The 27132-nt window shown below is 38.2% G+C and overlaps 1 protein-coding gene across 4 annotated transcripts in view; it reads left to right on the forward strand.

The window, feature by feature from the left end:
- Positions 1-27132, forward strand: part of ARHGAP15 (Rho GTPase activating protein 15) — a 619122-nt gene that overhangs the window by 361463 nt on the left and 230527 nt on the right. For all 4 annotated transcript variants that reach the window (XM_040474977.1, XM_040474975.1, XM_040474976.1 and 1 more), the window contains exon 10: positions 24416-24514. In XM_040474977.1, the coding sequence (XP_040330911.1) occupies positions 24416-24514 (99 nt within the window). The remainder of the gene's footprint in view (positions 1-24415; positions 24515-27132) is intronic.

Genomic DNA, 27132 nt, shown 5'->3' on the forward strand with positions numbered 1-27132 from the left:
TTAAATTATCAGTTTTACATGGATATATTTCACTCATTCTACTTCTATCACATTAGTGACTTAGCTCAAATGTCTGGTGGGCAAAGGATGTTCATTCTTATTACTAAATGAGGCTCCATAGACTAGCTAAAATTCTATGTACATGGTTAGAGCTTGTTAATGATACAGTTTTGCTATAGGGTAATGTGTAGGGACTGTCACATTTGTGTCAAACATGAAATATTTCCAAAAGTTCCAGAATGCCTTATATACTCTTGATAAACTTAATCAATCAATATTTTTTATTATGATAGAAAAATTTCCACTCCATTTTACAATTCAGAAAATTGAGTTTATTTGAAAGTACAGCAGCTTTAGGTTTGTAGCTGGATTCTGCTTTTTGCCAGCTAGATAACTTAATATTTGGTTACTGACTCTTTCACCTATGCAATTTACATCATAAAATTTAAATGAAATATGGAAGAACTTCACACCGTGCCCAGCTTATCTTAGTTACTTAGCAACTTTCTTCCTTCCATCTTTCTGTCCTTCTTTTTATCTTTCTTTTCTTCCCTTTTGGCCCTCTTCTTTTTCTTTATTACTTAGGTTGATGGAGCAAATTATGGTCAAGATGGCCTTGGGAAACCATTTTCTCAGGCATTCCTTTAAAATTTGGGAAATCAATCCTGGCAATTGACAAGGAAAGGCAGTAGTAACTTGCTTACTTCAAGGGAAGAGTGTAGATAATTTATGGTTGGCTCATATTTATCTTTTTTGTAATTTTCATCATGATACTCTTTATACATAAATGGCCATGAGCTCATTTTCTTTTCTAGCTACACCAGCTTATACAGTGTCATCTAATTGCTGGAACATTTAGGTAATTACCCACACAGGCACAACTAATTGTTTAAGGTTTCTGTCACATGAGAAAATAATGTCTTTGAAATTATAGTACTTTAATAAAATATGTCAATTATATTGAGAAGTAAAGAAAGATTTGCCATTCACATTTCAGATTCAAGCTATAAGCGCTAAAATTTCAACAGTAATCTTTATGAATAGCAAAATCATTGAGTTAAAAGGAAACTATTTTAAAAATAATTTGTTAGAACTGATGTATGACAGAGTAACCTACCTGTCACATTGTTAATTTAAGCAAAACATTTATGAGCAACACCACAGTATACCTTTGGGTAGAGACATGCTCCAATTCTGCCACTTTATCAGTGTTAGTCTGAGAGTAATTGTATTTGAATTTATATACCAGGGCACAGGTCTATCATTTTGGGCCTGAAATACTCTCACAACTTCCACAATATGCACTAATGTGCTTAAAAATATCTTGTAAATCTTCTTTTCTTTAAACTTCTTTATGGTTCATAATTGAACTATGATCCTTACGTGTGAGCTATGTCATGATTTAATATTAACCAAAATTAATAGCCAACCTTAAGCTTCTTTATCTTGGCCTACAAGCTTCCTGGTTCCTTTGCATTTATAGTTCCCAGGCAGTTTCTGTTATTTAAAGGCTCTTGGGAGCAAATGTGTTGGTAATAGAGTAGCACATAGCTAGCTTTTGTTCAATAATAAAATGCAGGTCACCATGAGAGATGGCAAATGTTGAGAAAAAAGTGCACCTGGGTAACAGGTTAAGCCCGTGTCTTTTAAAAGCCTGTTATTCAGAGAGGAAATGATCCCAGTCTTAGGAGATATTAAAAGCAGAATAACTTGGGAGCAACAAGAGAAAAATGAGGTCCAGAAATGGGAGTGAATTAGGTAAGGGGAAAAAGAATGAGCCAGAATAATAAGTTGGTTAGTCTGTGGTTCAAGAACTTCCTTTCTCATGGAGAGACACCTTTTACACAGGCAATAGAGTATAATATTTGAGATGATGACTTATATATACCTGATTTTTAATATCCACAAAATGGTTTTACCAAAAATGTTCTGGTATAACCTACTATATTTTATGTATTTGTATATAATAATAATTATAATAATTCTCTTTTTCCCTTTCTTTAAATTACATTTCTTTCCCTTTGAGTCAAGCCTTCAAAATCTTTCCCATTTTTTAAGTAAAAGAAAATGCCAGATAGTATCAGGCTTCAGCCCTAAAATGGACTGGATGTCTAATAATAGCCATGCTAAGTGCTGGGAATATAAGATGAATTTGACCCATTTGATTCAAAACCAGCATTTTGTTTTTAGCCAATGGTCTCTAAACCCATATTAATTCTTGCCATGGCAGTAGATGCTGGTTTTATTTATTCTAGCGACTATCGATCCTTAAAAGATGGCCCAGAGTTTTGGCATACCCTATGGGTTCAGTCTAATCCTGGGGCCAGGATGAAATATTGCCTTTAAGCCTTCCATTTTGAAGACTGACGAGTTTCCATAAAATAAGAAGAAATAGAGCATGAGCACCAATAATGGTACAGTAACAAATACACACAGTTTTTCTTTCATGAGGTGGATCTGTACCATGCTTTACACATACTCTGTGCTCTAACTCAAATGTGTGTGTGTGTGTGTGTGTGTGTGTGTGTGTGTGTGTGTGTGTAGATTGTAAAAAAAAGATACAAAATCTCCCCTTCCACCCCTGACATTGCACCAGCCAAAATTTCTATGCTCTTGGAAGCATAGCCTCAACTAGTTGCACACGGCCAAAGTCAAGCTAATGTGATATTTCCTTCTTGTGCCAGGAGGCTGCTGCCCTCTGGAGAGGTGGTGCATGACCATTCGGTCCTCTGATCACATCCTAAATCTTCCCTCCATGAAACCACCTAAAGAGAAGAAAAAGATGCAGGGCATCTGTGTTCATAAGAATTCCCCTTTCTTAAAGGTTAGCATTTATTATTGATACCCTGCTGTTCTCCAGCAGGTGTTCTCATACCACAAAGTTCCCTCATGACTCCTAAACCCAGCTTCCCAGGCAGGGGAAGATTCTTCAGCTTAGTTCTTGTTAGCTTTACAGGGCCTCCATAGACCCTACAAACTGTATCCAAAGCCAATGCTGGCTAGTCACTTTCCCCTTTGTAGTTTTTATAATTCTCCTGCTCACACAAAGTACTAGCTGGTGATTTCATTTTGTGGTGAGGTTGATAATTGAGGGAGAAGAAAACAGAATTTCTTTCTGACCTAAAGATTGATAATTTGAACAAACGTGTGAATAAATGCTTCCCAGGCAGGGAGATGAATTGAATTTTCCATGGTGCTTGAGAAAGGAGGTCCCACTCTTCACTCATGGTACAATGGGGATTTGAGTCCACATTATGTGTGCATTGAATGTGTCTCTAAGGATAGAATCTATCAGAGCTCTCACAACCAGTATCTCCTTATCGGGGTCCACATTCAGCAGATGTGTGGACTGTTACAAGCACAGGAAATATTCATATCAACAACTCACTTTGACATATCCTAAGATTAAGATAGTGCCCTTTTATTTCCTTTAGTATCACTGACAGTTGGGCCTGCAAATCTTTCCTCTCAAATTCATGTCTATTATAAATCAACAATATTCTACAAATTCCCAAGAGAAAGAAAAAAATGTATCATGTTATTGGGGGGATGGTAAATTTTGTTCAATATAGAACTTTCACTCTTGACTTGTTACCCTACCTGATTAGCAACATTAAAATGTAACCATCCTCTGTAAAATTCAGTCATCAGAAAAATAACCCAGTGTTGCAAAAGTGCTATTCCAGCATTTTCTATTTTTCGTTATGGGAAGGAGACAAGAGACCATATCAGAATTTGGATAATTGTAATTGGTGGTCTGTCAGTGTTAGTCAAATTGCAATATGGAGAGGTATGTCTCCCAACTTTTCTTTGAAATTGACTGTATTGCTGTAAGTGTGTTTTATCAAAGCATTTTCTGGGGCAACAGATCTGAAAACATAAACTTTATGTAGCATTGTTCCTCCTTAGATATTTCCCTTTAATATGTCCTTTCTTTTTGAAGATAAAATAAAAGTACATAAAAGAGTTCTGGGAATAGGCAGCTATATGTCATAAACACCCTTCACTCCCCCTCGCCCAAGGCCCCCAGCCCCAGAAATTTGGAAATGATTTGATCGAAGTGATGACTGCCTTGATCTTGTTTGAATACTCCTTCTTCATTGTCTTCTTCTCTCTATGGGAGGCAACAATCCTGTCATGGAGTCACTCGTGGGAGAGAAAGAGGTATTTCAAGCAACCATATTTTCCAAACACAAAATTGAGACACATGGCCTGACAATGACATAATATTTGAAGTAGGGACTGTGTGCAAAGATCCAGAACATATGGTTGAAAGGGTTTTCTTATAAAAAGCAACTATTAAGACACTCTCTAGATTCTTATTCACAAAAGCCACATTCTTCAGCCCTCTTTATTCTCATTTAGAAATATTACCCACAAATCAGAAGACCGACCCGTTTTCCTTCAAACATGTTGCTTTGCCAGTACGAGGAACTCCCTGTTGACTGGAAAGTTAAATGCACAGCCATCAAGGAAGCAATGCAAACCAGACTGCCAAACATATTATGAATATGTTGCTTTTCTTTAAAATGCTGGTTGGTTTTTCATACTGGAGTATTGACTAACTGTCTGTGTTTGATGTATGGTTTACCAGCCTGATGTCGACTTATGGTTAGAGCTTAACTTGTTAGTTCTGCTTTTGCAGCCAATTCAGAATAACTACAGATGCCTCGAGATATGAAAATTGACTGCTCAAATGGACTCAGTGTGGGAGTTTCATTGGTTTTAAATTGATAACAGCTGAAAGAGTGAATGATTATAGTGTACATGGGCATAGGACATAGCTCTTTCATAGGAGCTCTTGTGAACACACTCCCTTAGTGTGGGAATTTTTTCTTTCTTTTTATATCACAGTTATTTCTGAGCAACCTTGGGTTAAATTTTAAAATTGCACAGGCATATGCAGAAGCCTTCCGAAGAAATAATTCCTGAGAAACAGATAAATTTTGATGACGTGGGTTTCTATTCTGGAGGGAACATTTAAAGTTAAGTAGCATTCCATAAGGTGGTAATTGTGTCTATTTCCCAGGCATCTGAGTTAAATAAGCTGTAGAGGAAGCGTAAACTGTCATAATAGAAGGGTTGGAGTGTTGTGTACATCTCATTCTTCAACTCATACAAACTGAAGCTCCAAAGTGCCTTATCACAGATAAGTCAAACAAAGCCTCTTCTTTGCTTTCTTATTCTCCTGGGAGCAGTTATTATTGTTTTCATTATTCAAAAAGATGATCTGAACACTTTCTTCTCACACAGGAGAAAAAAAAAAAAAGAAAAAGAACACAAAAGAGAAATGAGGAAACTTTTCTCCCCTCCTCCAATCAGCAACACTTACATAAAAAGGTTTTTATGAAAATGCACTTTCACGATTTAATAGTAGCTTAGGGGAAAAGCCCAGTAAAGAAAAGAATTCAGAGAAACTTAAAGAAGTTTGTAAGAAAGAAATATCTGTTTATACATGCCTTCTTCAACTCATATTTTTCCAAGAGTTCAGTGTCCTTACTATTTAACACTAGGACCTAACTCCATTTCATTTTCAATTGTTTTGAGCATTTTACCTTTGATATCCCATTAAAAATGTTAGAGCCATTTCATATAGCTAACTGATAGAAAACATCAATCTATAATAATAAGATTAAGTTGGGGCTTGTTGAAGATACATAAAACCACATATTATGTACATATTTCACATATTTATTTTTAAAAGGAAAAAAAAAACTGAAACATTGTGCCCAGTTAGCCTATCCCAAACATGTGACAAATACCTAATTGCTAATGAATTGACATAAATAGTGACATAAAGTGTCACATAAAGTGACAAAATTGCTAATAACAATTTGTGGAATAAGAATTTTATTTCACAATAACACTGACAATGCGTACATTCAGCCGTGCAAGACAATCAAAATACAAAAGATGCCCTGATAGATAGTAAAATAAAATGCAAAGGATGCCCTCATAGATAGTAAAACAAAATAAATCACACACACACAAATATATATATATATATATGTGTATATATATATATATATATATATATATATATATATATATGGGGAATTTTTATAAGAAAGTGTGTTATATGTTTATTGCTCAAATTTTGCCCCAGATTATAAGTTGTGTACTTAATCTAAATTACTAAATCTTAAAATTACCCAATTTGATGCCTGAGTTACATATGGCCATTGAATCATGCTTCGTGTTGTGACGGAGAACTTGTGTGGCTAGCCATCTAAGAGGCTGCTACAAGGACTGACATTTTCATAATCCAGTTCTGTTAGAAATGTAAGAGCAAAAGAGAGAAATTTTCATGCTCTTTCAACACTTGTTGAGCTCCAATTTTTTAATGATTTTCTTATCTACCCATATTAGACAGGAGGGAGATTTCAGAGGAGATGTCATCCAAGTTAAACACATGTGAGGGTCATTAACTTGAATATATCACTCCTAACTTGTCCCTTTGAACTTAGAACTCAGACTCATAGGAGGAAAGGCAAAGATGGAGGCGGAAAAGGGCTGGCCTCAGTTAACCTCACAGTGAAGGAATCTATCATGCGATGAGAGGCTGAGAACTAAGAAAGCAGATGGGCTGAAAATGATTATCTTGAGGATATCTTTATATCTTGAGATTCCAAAAATCTAGATTTCAGAAAGACTGTCCCTCCCCCAGACTTTATCATCATTTGTACTGCCTCATACATTCCATTTCCTGAACAGTACAATGCTGTGTTTACCTCTTTTGTGATTTCACATTTCAGATTCAGTGGGGCCTTGAGCATGTGACAATTTCAATCTTAAAAAAAATTAATTAGCATAGGAGAACATTCAATATTATGTAAAGAATTTGACAGGACCTCACTTAATGTTTTTAGAAGCAATTAATATGTCAAAAAAGGAAGTGAGAGCCTGTTTTGGCTATAAATATGTTTACATAATTACCGGTTGGAGAAGTCAAACATTTTAGGGAGAAAAGAAGCAAGGTTAGGCCCTCTTTTCATCAAAACCAGAATTCCCGATGATGTCAGATATCTCAAATCCCCTATCATAAGTTTCCTTTATTCATGTACACACTTGCGTGCATGACCTTTAACCAGAAAGATCACATATTTATAGTATGAATGAATCATCTTGAAGAAAAGGAATATTGATTAGAAATACACTGTTAATCACACACAAGGAGAGGCAATCACATCTGTGTCTGAAGTTATGTTCAACTCAAGAGACCTCAGGAATATGGAGAAGGTATTTCAGTAGTGGCTATGCAGTAGAGGAATATAAGTATTCCAAATGTGACAGTTCAGCGCCACATAGTAGGCACTACGTTCATAGGCATGCCTGTCTCATACTATAGCATGGAGGACGGAATAGGAAGCAGAAGCCCTGGCCAGGGATCTGTGGCTTCAGAAAGGACTGATGAGTAGGAGGTGGATAGTAGGGAAAACAGGGACCACAATCCTTGTCCAGTACCAAAAGTGGGGGCATAAGTATCCTATCCAAAGAAAGTTGGGGATATGGGACACTCATTGTATCTGAGGAATTTTGGAGATGGTGTTAAGTACTTTCGAGGAAAGTTTTAGTGGGAAGCACTTCCCTGTGATAACCCAAAGCCATCTGTTCCTACAATTAGTTAGCATAGTATGAACACTACCAAAAGCCCAAAGGAAACTTTTGTCTCCCAGATGCAATTCTCTCAGTCAAGAGTCTGAGAGGCTGGCACGGATACGTGTATTGAGCGTCACTCTCACGTACTGAGCTGGATCATAGACACTCATCTGAGATCTGCTAGAAGGAGTCTGTGCTAATCGATTTGGCATACCATCTGGAGACTGGAAGTGGTCAAAGCAACCTCTGCTAGAGAAGGTTCCCAGCCTGTTGCCCCCATTATCACCAGCCTAGAATCCTAGACTCCAGGAATATCTAATAAGAAATGCAGCTCATTCTTGGGAAAAAGAGATACTTGAGCACAAAACTGTACTTAGTTTTATATATGTCTAAATATATAAAGAATGCTTGAAATAATGAAGTATATGAAAGAGCATTTTCTTCATTGGGTGTGGATACATATGGTGTGAAGTGATAAGGTGGTGGTGACAAGCTCTTCGCCACTATTTGAAAGAGCTATATGTATTCTGTTTTACTCAGGGAAACAATGTATTGCAGTCATTAAACCATAAAGATCGCTGAATTTTGAAGTAGATTTGAAGTCTAGTCTTGGCTCTGCTATTACTAGCTTGGAGGGTTTGGACAAGGCAATGAAATTTTCTGTCCGAATACTCTCCGGATAATATCTCCTATGACTATCGATACTACACAAAGAGCAATTAGCATAGCGTATTGCTACTCTAGTCCTAATTCTACTCTTTCTATGGTATGGCATATTGTGAGCACTTCTCCTGATTGTAGAGCAGGTATTCTGAAAATTGCGAAACAGACAAATTAGGGTGAGAGTTTTGTGGCATTACATTAATAAAGCCAACTTTTTGAGCATTCTCTGTGCCTCACATTGTGCTTGTAGCTTGACATGCACTATCCAGTAACAAGGATGAAGAACAACTATGCTGATTTTTTAAAATTTTTTTAATGTTTATTTTTGAGAGAGAGAGAAAGAGAGAGAGAGAGAGAGGGAGAGAGAGAGAACGTGAGCAGGTGAGGGGCAGAGAGATGAGAGACACAGAATCTGAAGCAGGCTCCAGGCTCTGAACCATCAGCACAGAGCCTGACGTGGGGCTCAAACCCACAAACTGTGAGATCATGACCTGAACGAAGTTGTACGCTTAACCAACTGAGCCACCCAGGTGAACCTATGCTGATATTTCTTCATGCTTTGATTATTATTTATATCACCTACTCGCATATTCTTTCAATCACAATGTCCTAAGAGGATACAAAGATATGTAAAGAAGAGTTTCCCAAGAAATGAGTAAGGGAGATAAAGGCACAACAAATATGGCATAATATATCAAGTGTCGAATGCTTTAGGGACAGTCAGGTCATGGATTTGGGGAAATTACAAATGGGAAAAGCATGAGAAAGATTAATGTTTCCTTTATTCTGTGGTCTTTAAACTGAGTCTTAGAGTATTTGGACATGTGGAGAGCTGGGTGAGACATTCAAGTGCACAATTGTAGGAAAGCATTGGAATGGTGGCTTGTATGAAATGCAGCAGGTTGGATGAGAAGCATCTGTGGCATGTATTTCGTGCATTGCCAGAGTAAGGAGTCTGTATTTTATAGGAAACTTTATTATTTACTTAGTAGCCATTATTCATTTTTATTTATTTGGCATACATTTATTGAGGACCTATCATGTGGAAAACAACGCGCTGATACTGGGCCCAGAAAGATGTGTAAGATGTGATTCCTTCCTTCAAAGTTAAACACTCTAGAAGCACCTGGATGGCTCAGTCAGTTAAGCGACCGACTCTTGATTTTGGCTCACATCATGATCTCAAGATTTGTGAGATCGAGCCCTGTGTCAAGTGCAGAGCCTGCTTGGGATTCTCTCTCTCCCTCTCTCCCTGCCCCTCTCCCACTCATGCTCTCTCTCTCAAAATAAATAACATTAAAAAAAAAAACACCAAAGTTAGACACTCTAGCACTGCTAAGAAAGAAATATTCTACATCAAAAAAAGTATTTCCATAAGCTGCAAATTTGTCCCCACTTTAGAAGATCAATGAATGGATATATTATGACATTAATGGTTTTCATCTAATTTTACTTAATTCCTATATAACCACATTGGGTCACGCCCCAGCAGCTTGCGGATATGAATGAAATAACACAGATATTAAAGCACAAATATCATAATTCGTGACTCCCACCTGTATAACCATAGCAACTTGGGCTTTATCTCTCTCCAAGGTCTCTTTGGCTATTTCTGGAAGCACCTAGAGTATATTGCATTTGACACCCCATTACCTTACAAACTATCCAAGGAAGGCACCTCACCACAGCCATGCAGCCAGTATCTTCTGAGAGATGGCAGCCTCACTGCTTCAGTATCGTCCAAGAGCTGGCAAATCTATAAAACCTTCTACATGTCAAACAGTAGTCCTAACCTTCTGGTTCCCATGCATTTTTAGATTCACTCTGTCTCCAGAGCAAATGAGGAGACTGCTCTTCTCGGCCACCTGTGAGTTTTCCCTCATGTTTTAGGACCTGAAGCAACAGCTCTTAGGCTGAAATCTTACAAAGTGAGAAAATGGCTTCTTTCCATTCCGTGTGAGGTCCTTTCCTCAATAGAAGTCACATCTACTCCCCAGGACTTAGCTGGGATACATGCAAAATTGTGTCATCTCTCAGAACTCCCAATGACCCCCACAAAGTCAAAATTTCTCTTAAGTCACTGTCTTTTGGTACCTACTAATATCGATCGATACTTTAATTTGGTCATCTGGGTTTTGCCAATTCAGTAGGCAGACTGAGATACTCCATTCCACCCTTACGGACACTCCTTCCCTGCAGAGGAAGGTCCAGCTAGCCGGAAAAGTAATATAAATAAAGAGTATGCAACAAACCCAGAAAATGTGCAGTCTACAAAGTGCATCACAATGAGATACCTATTTTTTCAAATCTGTGGACAGCTTCAGGACAGGATTAGGTGTTTTAGAAGTGTTATTGCATAGTCACTTTCTAAAGTAAGGGCTGAAAAAAAACAATAAAGTAAGGGCTAAAAAAGAGAAACACACTGTATTTGACTGGAAGCCCAAAAGAGACAAAATGTTTCGGAAACATGTGCATCATGGCCTACTAATTTAGGCTCATAACCCCTTCTCTCCAATTACATTCCTGGAAATGTTTTTCAATTTCTTTGCATAGAATAACCAGAGGACCACAGTGTTCAGAGCAGTCCACGGGGAACAGGCAGACTTGCACAGAACTTACACCACACCTCCACGGAGCTAGCCAACATTGCCACAGAACCACATGATTCCCTGGCTCTTAATATGGTTTATTATAAAATCCTTTACCTGCCTCAAAGCACTTTTCATCAAAGCTGCTTTTAAGCTGAGGCTGAGGACCAAAGAATGCCTTTAACAGAATCCTGAAATAGCTTTTAACCCGAGGCTGAGAAGAGAAAGTGCTTTTAACCTAAAGTGCTTTCCTCTTAGGTACTTGAGCATGTACCTAGCACTCAGCATTAGTAGCTGTGAGAACACCCTTAAGACCCAAATGAAAGAGACTCCATTATAGATATTCAAACCTGTTATATTAATATATTACAAGTAATATTTGAAATCATTAAGCAGTTTTACTCCAACTAAATTTGAATCTTTTCTTCTTGAACTATGCATTCATGCAAATAAATTGAAGTCTTACCACCTGGGATTCTAACAAATCTACGCTGATATTAGGAAAAGTACAGTGTTCTTCCTACATTTGACTTTTTTTTTTTTCAACGTTTATTTATTTTTGGGACAGAGAGAGACAGAGCATGAACGGGGGAGGGGCAGAGAGAGAGGGAGACACAGAATCAGAAACAGGCTCCAGGCTCTGAGCCATCAGCCCAGAGCCCGACGCGGGGCTCGAACTCACGGACCGCGAGATCGTGACCTGGTTGAAGTCGGACGCTTAACCGACTGCGCCACCCAGGCGCCCCCTACATTTGACTTTAATTCACAGTGAGTCAAAATTGCCACACCTTCTCTACCATAAAAGAATCTTTCAACTTGTATCAGTCACTGAATGATATTTCCAGCTTCAGTCCATATTTGTTGGGCTGAAAGGTAAATTAAATCCTTTAAAATAAATTCAAGCAATTATCTGACTAAATTTTAAGTATCAAATTTTCTCCCCAGACTTGTCACTCAAACAGAAATAAATGTACTGATTTCAGAATACACATGATCCCTGACTTACAATGGTTCAACTTAAGGGGGGTCTGGATGGCTCAGTCGGTTGAGCATCCGACTTTAGCTCAGGTCATGATCTCGCAGTCCGTGAGTTCGAGCCCCGCATGAGGCTCTGTGCCGGCAGCTCAGAGCCTGGAGCCTGTTTCGGATTCTGTCTCCCTCTCTCTCTGCCTCTCGTCCTCTCATGCTGTCTCTCTCTCTCTCTCTGTCAAAAATAAATAAACATTAAAAAAAACTTAAAAACCCACAATGGTTCAACTTAAGATTTTCAACTTTCTGACGGTGCAGAAGTGATATACATTCAGTAGAGCTTGTGCTTCAAATTTTGAATTGTGATTTTTTTTTTCCCCTTGGGCTAGTGATAATGGGCTGCAAGGTCCTCATGATACTGGGCAGTGGCAGAGAGCCACAGCTCACAGGGAGCCACGGGATTATGAAGGCCAAGAGCACATACACTTACAACCATTCTGCAGTTTTTTCACTTTCATTACCATATATGATCAAACACATGAGACATTCAACACTTTATTATATAATAGGCTTGGTGTTGAGTGATTTTGCCCAACTCGAAGCTAATGTAAGCGTTCTGAGCATGGTTAAGGTAGGCTGAGCTAAGCAATGATGCTCAGTAGGTTAGAAGTGTAAATGCATTTTCATTTTATGATATTTTCAGCTTATAATGGGTTTATCATGACATAGTCCCATGGTAAGTTGAGGAAGATATGAATAAAGTCCCTACTAGATGAAGTAAGTAGACAATCTAATAAAAGTTTTAAGTTCAGAATAATTACAATAAGTTATGTGATTGAGCAATTGAATTTCATGGACAGTTTCTTATTTTAAGAATATAAACTGTGCATAAATATGGGAAAAGGTGGCAAAACTTGATGTCTTTGAATTTTACCCCCTTCTTCTTTTGCTAGTCCCCTCTGTAATTCCAATGAAATGAAGATAGGCAAATGAAAATCAGAAAATACCATCAATTCAAAATGTAAATAATCAGTCATTGCTATACAAAATTTAGTCATGTTAATCTTCCAAATTGCACTAAAGCAGACCAAACCGAAATATATTTCCCTCCAACTCAACTGATCATGGCACAGTTTTTAGATGGAAAACATATTCTTTTGCATACATTGTTTTTTCTTATTCATTCATTCTTTCACTTATGTACTCATTTGGCAACCAGAAGAGAATGTAATAGCATGCAATAGAAATACAAAGGGAAGAAATTATATTTATCTTGTTCTGTGTATATAGTTTTCTTCACCTTGAATATTTTTTCCACCTTCCTTCACCTAGTAAACATATTCATTTTTACTCTTCCAGCTCAAAGTTACCAACTCCATGAAGCCATTCCTGTCTTCCTCATTCTGAATTAATCCTTTCCTCTCTTTATCCTCTAACTGTAATTTCATTATTTGATTATTTTAGTGTCTTTCAGCTGGACTGTGAGTTACAGCTGGTTGACTAACGACCATCTTACTCAATTTTACTTCCAGGGTAGTTGTGGCCTGGAAAAAAAAGTAGAAATGAAAGAAACAGGACACAAAATCTTTCGGTGACTTTACAATTACTGTTTGTTTACAATTTCATGCTCCTTCTGGTGGAAACTCTTCTGTCCGTGGGTGCTTCTTTGATAAGCCTGCTCCTCTCACCAGCTTCTCACAACATTGGGCTATCCTATGTTAGGTTCTTAGACTTCTCTTCTTTCTGCATTCTTCTTCTCAGACTACAGGGTGTTATTCAAATATTCCAGGGCTGGAATATTCCAGTCCTGTGGCTTTAAGATCTCCCTATAAGTTTTCTAAACTTTAACTTCAGCTTGATGCTCCAGATTCTCAAGATTCTATCTTTGCATGTTCAAATGTCTATTTGTCATGTCCTGGGATGTCTGGTCAACATCTCACATTTATCTAGAACAACCCTTGATTCCTTGGTTCTGGCATGTTGTCCATCTCAGAAAATACCACTACCATTTGTCAGCTGGAGTCACCCTCACTTCTAGTCTCCTGCTTTGATCAGCAAATCTCAACTTAAAATATGTTCTAAAGTCAACTGCATTCAGTCACTCCCATTGTTACCAGCCTTCTCTAAGCACCATTGTCTCTCCCTGGAATATATCACCAACTCCCTAAGTAGCCTCTGTTTCTTTTCTTGACCCTTTTTAATATAGTATCTACACAGCAAATGAAGGATCATTTAAAAACATAAGTCACTTCATGTCACCCCTATGCTCAATAATTGCCAACTACTTAGAATAAAACCATACTTAAAATATCTGATGACCTTCCTGTGACCTACTGGGTTCTACCTGCTTTGGCCCCCAGGCTACCTTTTCAGTTTCATCTGCAACCATACTTCCTGTTTGTAACCTCACTCTAGGCACATAGGCTTTCATGCTGCTCCCCTACTGCACCCTGCTTACTCCATAGCCTTATACATTTGCTGCTCTTCTGAAGGCTCTCCTCACGTATTGGCATGTTCACACCTTCACTTCTTTTGACCTTTGCTCAATGCCACTGCCTCAGAAATGTCATTGCTGACAGTGCCTCCTTGTAGCTCTCTATCTCCCTGCCTTACTTTATTTTCTCATAGCACCTATCACCATTCAATACTATCATACATGTATTATATATTAATGTATTTATATATACATTAATAATATATATTCATGTGCTTAGAGTAGACAAATATTGAAAACTCACTGCTCATTGTTACATTGTTACATTGTTCCATTAATAAACTCCTTGTTGAAGATACAAAGTTCTTCCTGGCTAGTGAACTCACCAAAATGCCCATTGCATTACTTGGACCAAAACTGAGTTGAGACTTATTTCTGTGAGAGTTTAGGAGCTTATAAGAAGAGGTGAAAGGCTACTTCTTAGAAGCATTGTTTGGGGCTGAATATGAAGTCATGCAAGATGGGGACTACTGGAAGGATGAAAATAGAAGAAAGAGAAAAAAAAAAAAATAGAAGCAGCTGGAGAAGAGCTCCACCATTCTATTTGGATGACAGTGGGCCTGTCCGTGAACTTCACCTTTGAGCTGCTTTTGTCAAAGGATGCTATTCCTGCATCCAACTGTCCAACTTTGATTGGAGGCTGCAGACAAGCCTACCCTTGTTTGGGGATATCTTCTCTATAGTCTGGGCAAATCTCTTGAGGCCAGTCTTTTCAGAGTAGACATTGTCATTATTGTGTTAGCTTAATGAGCTGCACAAGGATGAATAAACATGTGGGGGAAAACTATACACAAAAGTGTATATATTTAGATTTTCTATTTATTTAGAATTCCAAACTACTTAAAAGTTAAAAAAGTATGCTTTTTTCCCTGTATTTGTCTCTTATGAGAAAAAAAAATCACAAGTAAACAAGGCAATGAGAGAAATTTACTTCCCTTCCAGTGTATAAGAGAGATTCAACAGAGAATCTGCCTAATTTTTGTTATCTGTGTATCAAAAAACAGGAGCTTATATTTTTAATCAAAGCCCCGAGACATTGGAAAATAACACAGTACCTTCTAAAGCATTTAATATAGATCAAATTTGGTAGTGTTTTAGCATTAAACATATTTTTCAACATCTTAGTTCAAAGAGATAAGCCATCTGTAAATTATAGTACTTACTCAAATCACCCTTTCTCCAAAAATTATCAGTAAAGTTGTGGTAGAGTTATATGATGGGGCTCATATGGCAAGTATTTTAAAGGAGAAGAAGGAAAAGTAATAAGGTTGAAAGTGGAGAAAATATAAAAAGATAAAAGTAGAAACAGGATTCTTTGATAAGTAATCTGAAAGTTTTGGTCTAGAAACCTACTCTCAAAAAGAAAACCAAATGTTACTTGTAGTTTAAAATCAAAGGATGGATTCAGTTAAATTGCTGAAACTACCCATGTTGAGAATATTACTTTTGCCCTTCAGTATCCACTACCCCTCCAGTATAGCAGCCTAGCAGCTAATTGGGAAATGAGGTTCCCATGTGTGTAGCATTCATGGGGTGGGGTGAGGAATATTCCAAGTGCATCCTACCTACTATGGAAGCCACTAGGACTATGTTTTTTTTTTTTTCTTATCCTAACCCCATTTTTTAACATAATCTCAACAAATTGGGTATCCTCTCTAAGAACTTCCCACCTTGAGCAATTGATAAATATAGGTCATTATGACCATGTTGGGGAAGGGGGGAGGATGCTCATGTAAACAGCATCCTGACCCAGCCCTCAGGATTGCTGTATTTTCTGTTTCTTATTTCATGAATCTCCTGTGGACCTTGGGTTTGAAACCTCTCCAAGACTCATTCTCCAACCTCCAGTAATTTCTTTGAGTAATTAATAAGTTACTTTGAGTTCCTAGTAAATTTTTTTAGTTTCCTCCCACTCTCATTCCTCAATATCATTTGAATAAATTCTTTGCTGAAGAGAGCCTCGGTGGGTTTTTAAAATTGCAGCCAAAACCCTTAACAAATATACCTCACAACCAAGATAGTTGTCTGATTTGAGGGAAGGGGGGTCTAAGCCGTTCAGTCTGTTACTGTTTTCTGTTCCCCTCTATGTTCTTCATGTATGTGTAGTTTTAGGTGCTTTGTTTTTCCTTTTTAAAATTTACTAGACTAGCTACAACAGCCCTGTGTCCTGAAAGCAGAATAATCATTTTGAAAAGCATGTGGGGACTGTCTCCCTGGGTAAATGATGATAACACCGTCACATTATTTGAACATTTAACTGCCTCTATTGAGTAGTTTTCCTCATAGTTTTGATTCATTTGGAATCTAACTGACAGAGATCCCATTACTGGGTGTTCTTTCCATAATTTGTCAAAAAATATATAGCAGAGATGAGGCAGAATGAAGCTAATTTGTAATCTGGAAGACTTAACCTGGTTATGCTGACGAACTAACTGAATCGGTCAAAAGTTTGAGAGCTTAAAGATTGAAAACCACCATTCCCTAGTTAAACTCTAATTCATTATGTAAACAACATGATTTATAAGTGCAGTCATGTGGAAGGTCTATTTGTTTTTCTCACCAAAAGATGCTTTCAAGGAAAAATTGCTGAAAATGGATTTTCTCCAACCAATGTGTTGCCTGCCACCCCAGGTATAAGTGCTGAAGCAGTAGAAGGAAGGCATAATGATCACACCAGCCAAGGCCATAGGCATTTGTGGAGCATTCCAAAAATATTGGCATCCCTTAGCAAGAGGTGTTTCCTAAATACAAAAAGTTGTTAAGAGAGGAAGAAAGGATTGCTAGTGAGCCCATAGATGGGAATGTAGGTAGGGAGTCGGGACCTCGGGGTTCTGTACTGTACCCTTTTTGGGAATACCATAAAGAAGGGGAAAACAGAAAGAAGCCTTAATGTTATGCCAGGACAACAGGCATGGAAGTTTAGGAGACAAAGCTAGTTCATTAATGTTTACCGAGAAAACAGAATAATACTCTCTCTCTCCCTTCCCCTTTCCTTTTACCATTTTAAGATGTGGTTCAAACACATTCCTGTAACTCAATGGTCCTCCTTGGTGTATCAATCTCTGGACTGTATCAAATTTACAGATGGGTGGAGAGCCTACAACAGCCCTTAAATTTGGCATTGACATTTTAGCTAAATCTCTACGATTTATTTTCTTTAGGTAACACTTTTTACTTTGCAATGTCATTTTATGTGCATCGTCATCTCCAAGTTATATGATCATTTCATGTTGAAGGCTAATGTTGCGGTCAAGATTCTTTTTACTCTAATTGGTAGAAACTTGTCCAAACTGCAAAAGTAAGAATGGAATTTATTGAACTACTTAATTGAAAAGTCCAAGGGATAGCTTCAGGCATGATTGGATCTAGGAGCACAAATGCTATCAAATCTTTATTTTCTTCCTTATTCAGCTTCTTTCCACTCTGTTGGCTTAATTCTCTAGTATGTCTTCCCAGAAGGTGGCAACACAACTTCTGGAAGCTCAGACTCATGTCCCAGTAGTTTATCAACTCCTGTAGAAAGAAGGCTTCTTTCTCCCAGTAGCAATAGAAAAAGCCTTAGGATTTGCTCCACCAGATCCATTTGGGCCATGTGTTCATGTCTGAACCAATTGCTATGGTCAGGGAGATGAAATGCATGTTCATCCCTGGAGCTAGAGGTGGTGGAGTCAGCACCACTTAAGCCAAATGGTAACTAATATGAGAAAGGGATCATACCCAAAGGAAAACCAGAGTGATCTTACCAGAGAATAAGAGAATAGTTCCGGCACCTATAAAACCAATAGACATACACGATATTGTTCCTAACCAGTGCCATCTGTAACAGTGGATCTCATTGATCTATTTAGCCGAGACTGACCCTTTGTATCGTGAGTGTAAGCCCTCTCCTGAAACCTTGTGGCCAATGCTATGTTCATGTTCTAGTTAAGTTTATTTGGTTTCAGTAAGCAGAATTTTACTCAAAAGTATTCAAATAAAATGGGAGTTATTGTCAAAACCAAGGTTACGTCATGGCACCCCATGGAAAGGATATATCATCTCTGGAGTTAGGCAACAGAAACTGAGAAGCTAAGGTGTGTCTGCTTCATTTGCCTCTCTCTGCGAATTAGTTCCTGGATCCACTAACCCATTGCACATGTCCATCTCCCCAAATAGCTGCCCCTGGCACCCCGTGTCTAAATCTAGGCAGTCTTACTATTCAAATCCCTGGAACTCACTACCTCAGTCTGTAGTATTCCACTTCTAATTCCACTCCTTCTTTTGAAGGAGAATCTCACTGGCATGGCTTGGGTTCTATGACAACCTTTCATTTAAGCAGTTTTACCATAGATGCTAAGTTCTTCTATTCCAAAGACATATCTTCTTGGATGAGTATAGCCAGTTGAAAGAGAGGCTAGAGTTAAGAAGACAATTTTTGGCTTTTCTGGTAACTAGTAAAAGCAAACATCTCCCTTCTGTCTAATTCAGTTCATCATATCTAGGCTCTTTTCTCACCAGGACACTATCAGCAATCAGGAGGGACAGTTTTTCAGTCAGGGGTTGCCTGCTCTTGCTGGGACCACCCAGCAAGTGGCGGTGATGCACCTCCCCCACCTCCCACTTTCCATCAATCCAAAGCAGCCAGTAGCGCACCTCATCCCCTCCAGTACACCATGGCAATCAAAAACACCCTGGAGTTGAAATTTTCTCTTATCCACCCTAGCTCAAAATCCTTCCCAGGTCCCATCTTCCCTAATAATTAATGAATTGCCAGCACTACGCTGACAGCAGAAGTCCATTTGCTGTTTTCACTTCCTCGCCTTCTCTTCAAACCTTGTCTGCAACCATCTGCTTTTCAACTCCCTTCTTCTACTAAAGCCATTTCTCTCATGGTCACCAGTAGCCTCTGAGTTACCAAAATCCAATGAGAACTTTTCACTTTTGTTTCCCGTCATTATTCTTCTGCATCTGAAATGCTTATCCCAACTCCTGATTACCAGTCTCTCTATTCTTCTCCAAACCCTCGGGGTTCTGCATGTCCCTCTCCTTTAATCAAGCAAGAAACTTGGAAATCCTCTCTCTCTCTCTGGTGAGTTGGCTCACCTTCTGCATCCAGTTAACAAATCCTACAAAAATCACCCCTTGGCTTCATTTTCTTGGGTCAGTTCTTACCTTTCGTCTTTCCTTAGAGCCTGATATGTTGTTACTATGGACATAAGACACAATATTTGGGGGCCTCTGTTTCCTCTCCCATAAAATAAGGTTAGTAGTATCTACCACCAAAGGGTTGACGACTAGTGTAAAGATTTAATAAGGTTAGAATATATAAAGTGCTTTGAACCATGCCTGGCTTAGTGTAAGTGTACGACAAAGCCTCACTGTTATTACTACACATCCTTGCAATGGCACCAATCACATGATATTGAAAATGTTTGTGAGCACTGTCCACCACCACCACCCCAGACTGTAGGAGATTGTGCTTCAGGCATCACTGCACAGTGATGGAGCTGGAGCATAGTGCCTGGCCTATAGTGGGCATGTAATAAACAGTCACCAAGTGGATGCATCAGATTTTGTATTCTTCACAATATCCAGCAAATGACAGGTGCTCATGAAATAGTCGCCGATTTGAATTTGATAGAATGGAATTGATCTGGAGAGAATACAGAGTAAACAGTGCCATAACATTAGGTAAAGTATAATGAGTTAATTTAAGGGGAGGGGCATCTGGGTGGCTGTCGGTTAAACATTAGACTTTGGATCAGGTCATTATCTCACAGTCCGTGAGTTTGAGCCCCGCGTCGGGCTCTGTGCTGACAGCTGGGAGCCTGGAGCCTGCTTCAGATTCTGTATGTCTGTCTCTCTGCCCTTCCCCTGTGCTCCCTCTCTCTCAAAAATAAATAAAAAAAAAACAACCTTTTTTTAAAAATTAAGGTGAGAGAAATGAGAAATTTCCTTTGAGACTCCTCCTTAAGGTGCAATCTAAACTGATGCATAATTCCACATTCCAAACAAATTCAGATTTTTTCCCCTATTTATTTGCTCCTCCATTTCAATTTCCATGTCCTGTCAATTCTCTTTGCTTTCATTCTCATAGCATAGCTTAAGTTACCAACAACCTGGACTCCTGGTATCATCTTTATCAGTAAGCTATTGCTGCATAACAAAGAAACACAAAATCTCAGTGACAAACAACCGGAAGCATTTATTTTTGATATGTCTGTGGGTCAAGTAGCCTGGGGCAAGCTTGACTGGACAGCTCTACCCTAAGCTGCAGGTCTGACTAGACTTATCTCCCAACTGAGCATTGGCCACAGATCTGTGCCTTATGTATTAATTCTGAAGCCAGACTGAAAGGGCAACAGCTACCCAAGGAAGCTTTTGTCTTGGCAATAGCAGAAAAACAGGCAGGTGAGTACAAATGTGTAATGCCTCTTAAGGCCTCCATCTGGAACTGACACATAGTCATTTTTACTCACCCTGCATTGTCCAAAGCAAGTCTATAGCCAAGCCCAACATCAGTGAAACGGCACAAGTCAGTATTGTCCACTCTAGTGAGTTTTACCACACAGTCACATGGCAAAAGAGGTGAACGTATAAATCTAATTCAGAGAAGAGAAGAATTGTGAACAATGATTAAATTCACCACACTTCTATCCTCATTCTGGTCTTCATAACACCTTCCTAGGCAATCACATTACCCTCTTAGCTGATCTCCTTGTGTTCAGTCTTCTTCACAACAAGTGCCTCCATTCGGTCATGAATGTTTTGGCTGTAGGGGATAGAATCCCCAGTTTAAAATGACTTATATTACATCACATAATAAGAAGTCTAGAAAAAATGTTCTAGGTTTAGAACATCAACAATGTCATTGAAGTCTCAGGGTTTTTGTAACCTTTTTAAAAATCCTGTTAGCCTTTGTCTACAGCTTGTTGCCTCGTGGTGATAAGATTGCTTCAGTGGCTCCAAGCATCGCATGATTGCACGGTGATGTTCAAAGCAGGAACGAAAAAGAAAAAGTGCCTTAATACACCCCTCTCCTTTTATCTGACAAAAAAAAAAATCTCTTGTAGTTTCCCAAGTCATTTCCCCTTAAATTTTGCTGATCAGAGCTCTCTAACCACCAAGAGTTGCAAGGAAGGCAGAAGCCAATAAGGAACATTTTCAGGCTCTGTCTTATGAATGGATCTAAAAACAAGAAAGAAGTTGGTGAAAGAATAGTGTATGTATAAGAAATCATTGGTATCTGCACAAGTCAAATAATTTAACCTACCTGACTTAATATTTAAGACTTCATAACACCATATTCATCTTCTTTTAAAGCTTAATACATCACAATTTCTCTAAGAGTGAGTATTTCCCTCAGCACATCTCATTCTTCCTGTCATTGTTCCCATCACTGATGTGTTTGTGTACCTTTCTTCCATCTTCCCTCAATGGCCTTTTATCCCCACTCTTACCTCTTCAAGTAAGTCTTCCTTTTACTTAAGGATTAAGTTCTTCTCTGGTAAGTCTTTCATGGGCACTGAGGTTGCCCTGATGTCCCGCCACATGCTCAATACATATTTGTGAAATAGATTTGAGTCATAATTTCCATTAGAGGGTTTTGGATTTTGTAGCAATTCTTCTTGACTGTGATCTCTAACCAACTTAAATTATTCCATTGGAAGTTTTGGGTTATTTTTCTTAAATAGTATTTTATGTCATTTTGTCTTATGGTAGTAGCTCACTGTTTTTGAACAAACCTTTGTTATTGACCGAGTATTCAAAGCAAATACCCATGATTATTTCCAACTTGTCTACACTATGTTGATATTTTCGGGCGTATCGTGTTTCTGTCTCTTGGATGAAAATTGTGCATTTTCATATTGAAATATATTATATTGTCACTTTAGATGTGGTTACTTCCCTCCTTGCTGGGTTGTTCTTAATTTAAGCCATCACCTTTTCTAAGTAATGGGTGAAAATCATGCCTTCCATGAAGTCTCACCACATTTCATTTTGACTACCCCTTTGTAATATTTCACTTACCATTCTGTTATTCTGTGCTTTATTTTTCTCCCCACTTCTACTACAAAGATTTTTTTAAATGTATCAACGACCTCCACTGCTGATTAAGACAATGTCTTGCAGTCCATCATTTAATAAATGTTTGTTGAACTTCTAGTATATGCCAAACGTTGTCTAGTCACTAGGGACCCAGTAAGAAAGGAAATAGATGTAATCTAGGCATGCCTGGGTGGCTCAGTTGGTAAAATGTCCAACTCTTGATTTCATGATTTCACAGTTGTGAGATAGAGCCCTCTTGGGGCTCCATGCTGGGTGAGATTCTCTCTCTCCCTATCCCTTTGCCCCTCCCCCACTTATGCATGTGCCAAAAGAAAGAAAGAAAGAAAGAAAGAAAGAAAGAAAGAAAGAAAGAAAAGAAATAAATAAATAGGTATAGTCTTTACTTTTCTGGGTTTTGCATTCTAAGTAGCAGAAACAACTAACCCATAAACACATCAATCTAATATGCCAGGTGGAGGTAAGTGCTCTAAGGAAAGTAAAACAGGGAAGTATCATGGCAAGATCCTATTGCAGTGAGGCAGTGAAAAAAAAAAAGTGGGTAGGAAAGGCTACAAAAAACCCCTAATGCAATGGAGTTTCATGCAGAGGTCATAGTAAGTACAAAGTCCCTGAGGCAGAACTTTGCTTGGCATGGACAAACATCAGCAATGTGGACAGAGTGGCTGCAGGCAAGTGATGAGGGAGAGAGAGGAGAAAGGACACAAATGAAATCAATTAATGGGTGGGAGGGCAGGTCACGTATTGGCTTGGAAGCTGCAGTAGGGAGTTGGAGTTCATTTTGAGCAAGGTGGGAAGCCCTTGAACCTACTAAATATTTGTTTCATTACGAGTAATAATCATCTATACTGTTTTTAAAAAAAACCTGGAAATGGATGGTGGTGATGATTACACGAGAATGTACGTGTGCTTAATGCCACTGAACTGTACATGTAAAAATGGTTATGGGGGGAATTTTACATTATGTGTATTTTACTACAATAAAAAATATCTATGAGCGAATTCTGTGGCCAGAATCTGAGCTGAGCACTGGTGACTATATAAACTCATAGGTGACGTAAACACTCAGCATCTGCTTTGAGAAAATACATCCCGTATATTATAAATGTAAATACACGATGCAAGGTAGTACAAATCGTGCTCCAAATGAGAAGACTAGGCTAGGGTTTCAGAGTATGTTCTCAGAAGCATCAGTCTGGAGAGATGCCCTTTGAAACAAAAGGAGCTTACTCAAATAAGTTGGGGAAATAGCGCATCCTCCAGCCCCCTGTGGAGATTCCCAGGGCACGTTGGCATATTACAGGCTGCAAATACACATGAAAGAAACTTGTTTAACTTTGTTTAATCCAACATTGCTAAACCATTTTGATCACAGGCTTCCGTCCCCCCCCCCCCGCCCCTAAATTTCCTATTAACATCCGGAAGAAATGGTATGCCAAAGAACCTATGTCAAAGGAAACACAAAGCTGAGATAGGAAGAAAAGAATTTGTGGAGAAAGTGTGGTCGGAGTTGAGCTAGAAAGGAAAGGGGATACTTAGATTAGAGAAGAGGAAGGGCATTCAAGGCAGGAGAGATGTTAAGAAATTCACTTCAAAGTAAATCTCCTGGAACTTGCGTCTTCAAATATCATTGACCCACAGAACGAATCTTTCAAAATGCTGATAAAATTATAATTTTGGTGATCATTGATAAATTTCTTCTAAAACAGTCAAGACACCAAATCATTAAGATTAATTATTTTGTAGAAGTTTTCTTAATTCCTTGTCATTATTTTATAAACAACAAAGTTATGCCCAGAGAGACTATAACTTACTCTGTCATCCCTGCCTAATCGATGGCAGAGTGTTAGTTTTCTTTCTCTGGGGCCAGTCTTGTTCCATGAAGGAGGGAGTTACGGTCTTTGTATCTCTGCAATAGACCCTTTGGAATTAAAGCAAAAAATCGATTCCTATGCAAGACACAGATTTCAGCATGCAGTGGGTATGGAAACAGAATCAAATTAAAGAACAACGCAATCTTGGATTTTAATGAAGCTCATCTTTGTTTCTTTTGCAGATCAAATTTTTGGCTCTCATCTGCACACAGTGTGTGAACGTGAAAATTCCACAGTTCCACGGTTTGTAAAGCAATGCATTGAAGCTGTCGAAAAAAGAGGTGGGTAACTGAATATGTAGTAATTTCCCCCATTAGCGTACCCTCTAAACAACCAATGCTCAAGTTAACAGCGCCACTTGATTTGTCTGGGAAGCCATGCAATTAAAACTTGACTTTTGTTAATCGGTTAAGAGGATCAAGTTTCTTATTAACTTCAGTTTGTTTTTACAATAGGGACATCAGTAATTCCCACTAATGTTCTCTTTTTTTAATATTTTGTCTGTCTGACATGTTGTTGATTCAATTGCTAACTTCTTGTTTTCCAGCCAGTGATAAAACATTCATAAAATATCAGCACTCACAGTGTTAGAACCCTCCTAACATTCATGCTGGTAGATGTTGTGCCAGAACAATTTTTGGTAAGCCCCCAACATTACCCAAGTGAAGCAAATAGCATTCCTACTTGCAAACAGTGATATCCCATCTTCTGTGTGTTTCTGTTCAATATAGAATATGGCTAACTGGTTTTCCTGGAACAATTAACAGATGCCCCTCCAGTGTTAAGATGACCTTTGTTTCCTATATTTCAACATTCTGTTTTTCATCTGAAATTATTTCATCTTACCAAAGGGAACAAAACAAAACCCAATTGACTCATCATTTCTATGCTGGTCTATCTGTGGGGTGTTTTTCCTTCCGACTATGACTTCATTCATTCAAGGTCATTTTCCCTGGAAGATACATACAGTAGATGCAGAATCTCAAAAAAATATATTGTATAAAAATGTGAAGCTTCATCACCATCTGTTACAAGTTTACAACATATTCCCAGGATCTAGGGGGATATATATCATGTAAAAGATAGAGGTGTTTTCAGAAAAAGAAATGGTGAACCTATTCCCATTTTCAGCTCCCAGTCTCTTAAAACAATAGAACCAAGGGGAAAAAATCTTTACCAAGTTATCTACTAGGAAAAAGCCATTTTAATTCTCTCAGTGTTACCTGGCTTTATTATAGAGGCATAATAAAAATGGTCTGCAATTTCCAACTCCTGGAAATTCATACTTTAATTATACTGTAAGGACAGCCTTGGGATCCTATTATTCCCATATCAGTAGGGAATGAGAGAATAACAAGAAGGGGACGAGTGGGTAGGGAAGGTAGATAAAGAGAGTGGCTTTGGGGGAAAGCGTATCAACACATCAGAGAGAAGAGCTGAGAGCTCACAGAGAGTAGAAAACAGTAAAAGCAGAATGAACACAAGGAGAGGTATCTGTGAGGAATGGAGTCAATCGGAGTTTAGAGAGAAATGTGTTTTTATTGCATGTTGCAATCTCATTTAATTTTATAAGTTCATAATTTAGGAATAAATATTATTTAATAAGTACTTAAAGCCAAAATGGATCACTGAGAATGTTATAATGTTATTATTGCCAATAGCTAAATTATCATTATTTTCAGGAGATCTTCATCCACTTATAAATACTCAAGCCTGACAGTGTGAGCACTATTATATTATAGCAAATATCCAAATAGGACTTTGGGGGGAGCTATACTTAAAAAGACATGTGCACATATAAAAAAAAGGGGGGGGGGGCTCTGTACCTCTTTGTATATGTACATACCCTTGGCAAAATGAAAACTGCTAGATATAGTCCTGTGGTATGCAGATACCATAATATTGTAGTGTTGAAAATATCTATAAATAGAAACTGTATCTTCTGTTCATAGCATTTGTTGGTGATTTTTAATAAAATAAGAATGTTTTTGCTGACAGCAGCAATCATATCTAGCATTATATTTCATTGTCCCAATGTTTACTCTTAAAATGAATTTGTCGACCCAGCACTAAACAGGCACTAATCACACATATGATTATTAAAATAAATCCTAAGCATTTTAATGAAACTCAACGACTTTACAATTCCACAAAGCAACTGATAATTCAAAGCACTTTGGCAGCATCAGCTTAAAGGAACTCTATGGAAATGTTCAATACAAACTCAGAGGCACAAGATAAACCTCTCACATCATTGCAAGATTTACAAATGTGTACTTTTGATTATATTTTTCTATGATCATTTTGTTGGATTAATATTCTTACATTTATATGCCAATTCTATTTACTCAAAGTGTTGTTTTTACTAAATTCTGGCAGAGAGCACCTTAGGACAGAAATAATTTATGTGAATCTAAGTCCAATGTTTATGCAGGCTTCTGATGACATTTTATGCTGGGGTTGGTATTAGGAAGTAGCATATAAAGGTGCCAAGTCTCTCAGCACGGCTGGGACTCAGCATATCTAGAGCCCTCCTTCTAATGGCCAGATCCTCTTCCAGCCAAGATACTCAACTGCAGAGTCATGGGAAATGCTCATGGACCAGTTATGGGAAAGGCACATTTAATGAGAATTGTGTGTCTACTTTCACACTCTGGGGGAAATGTCCTCAAAAAAACCCATCATAGCATACATGGGCTATAATAAAATGATGTGTTTCCTTTCTCTCTTTTTCTCTTAAGATTTTTGCCCCTGCTTTTACAAAAAAACCTCATCCTTAAATTGTAGCTATATTTTTAAATGTTTATTTATTTTGAGAGAAACAGAGAGAGAGAGAGAGCAAGGAGGTGCAGAGGGAGAGAGAGAGAGAGAGAGAGAGAGAGAGAGAGAGAGAGAGAGA

The sequence above is a fragment of the Herpailurus yagouaroundi genome, unplaced genomic scaffold, assembly GCF_014898765.1.
Source record: "Herpailurus yagouaroundi ecotype Mexico unplaced genomic scaffold, PumYag 140, whole genome shotgun sequence".
NCBI lineage: Eukaryota > Metazoa > Chordata > Mammalia > Carnivora > Felidae > Herpailurus > Herpailurus yagouaroundi.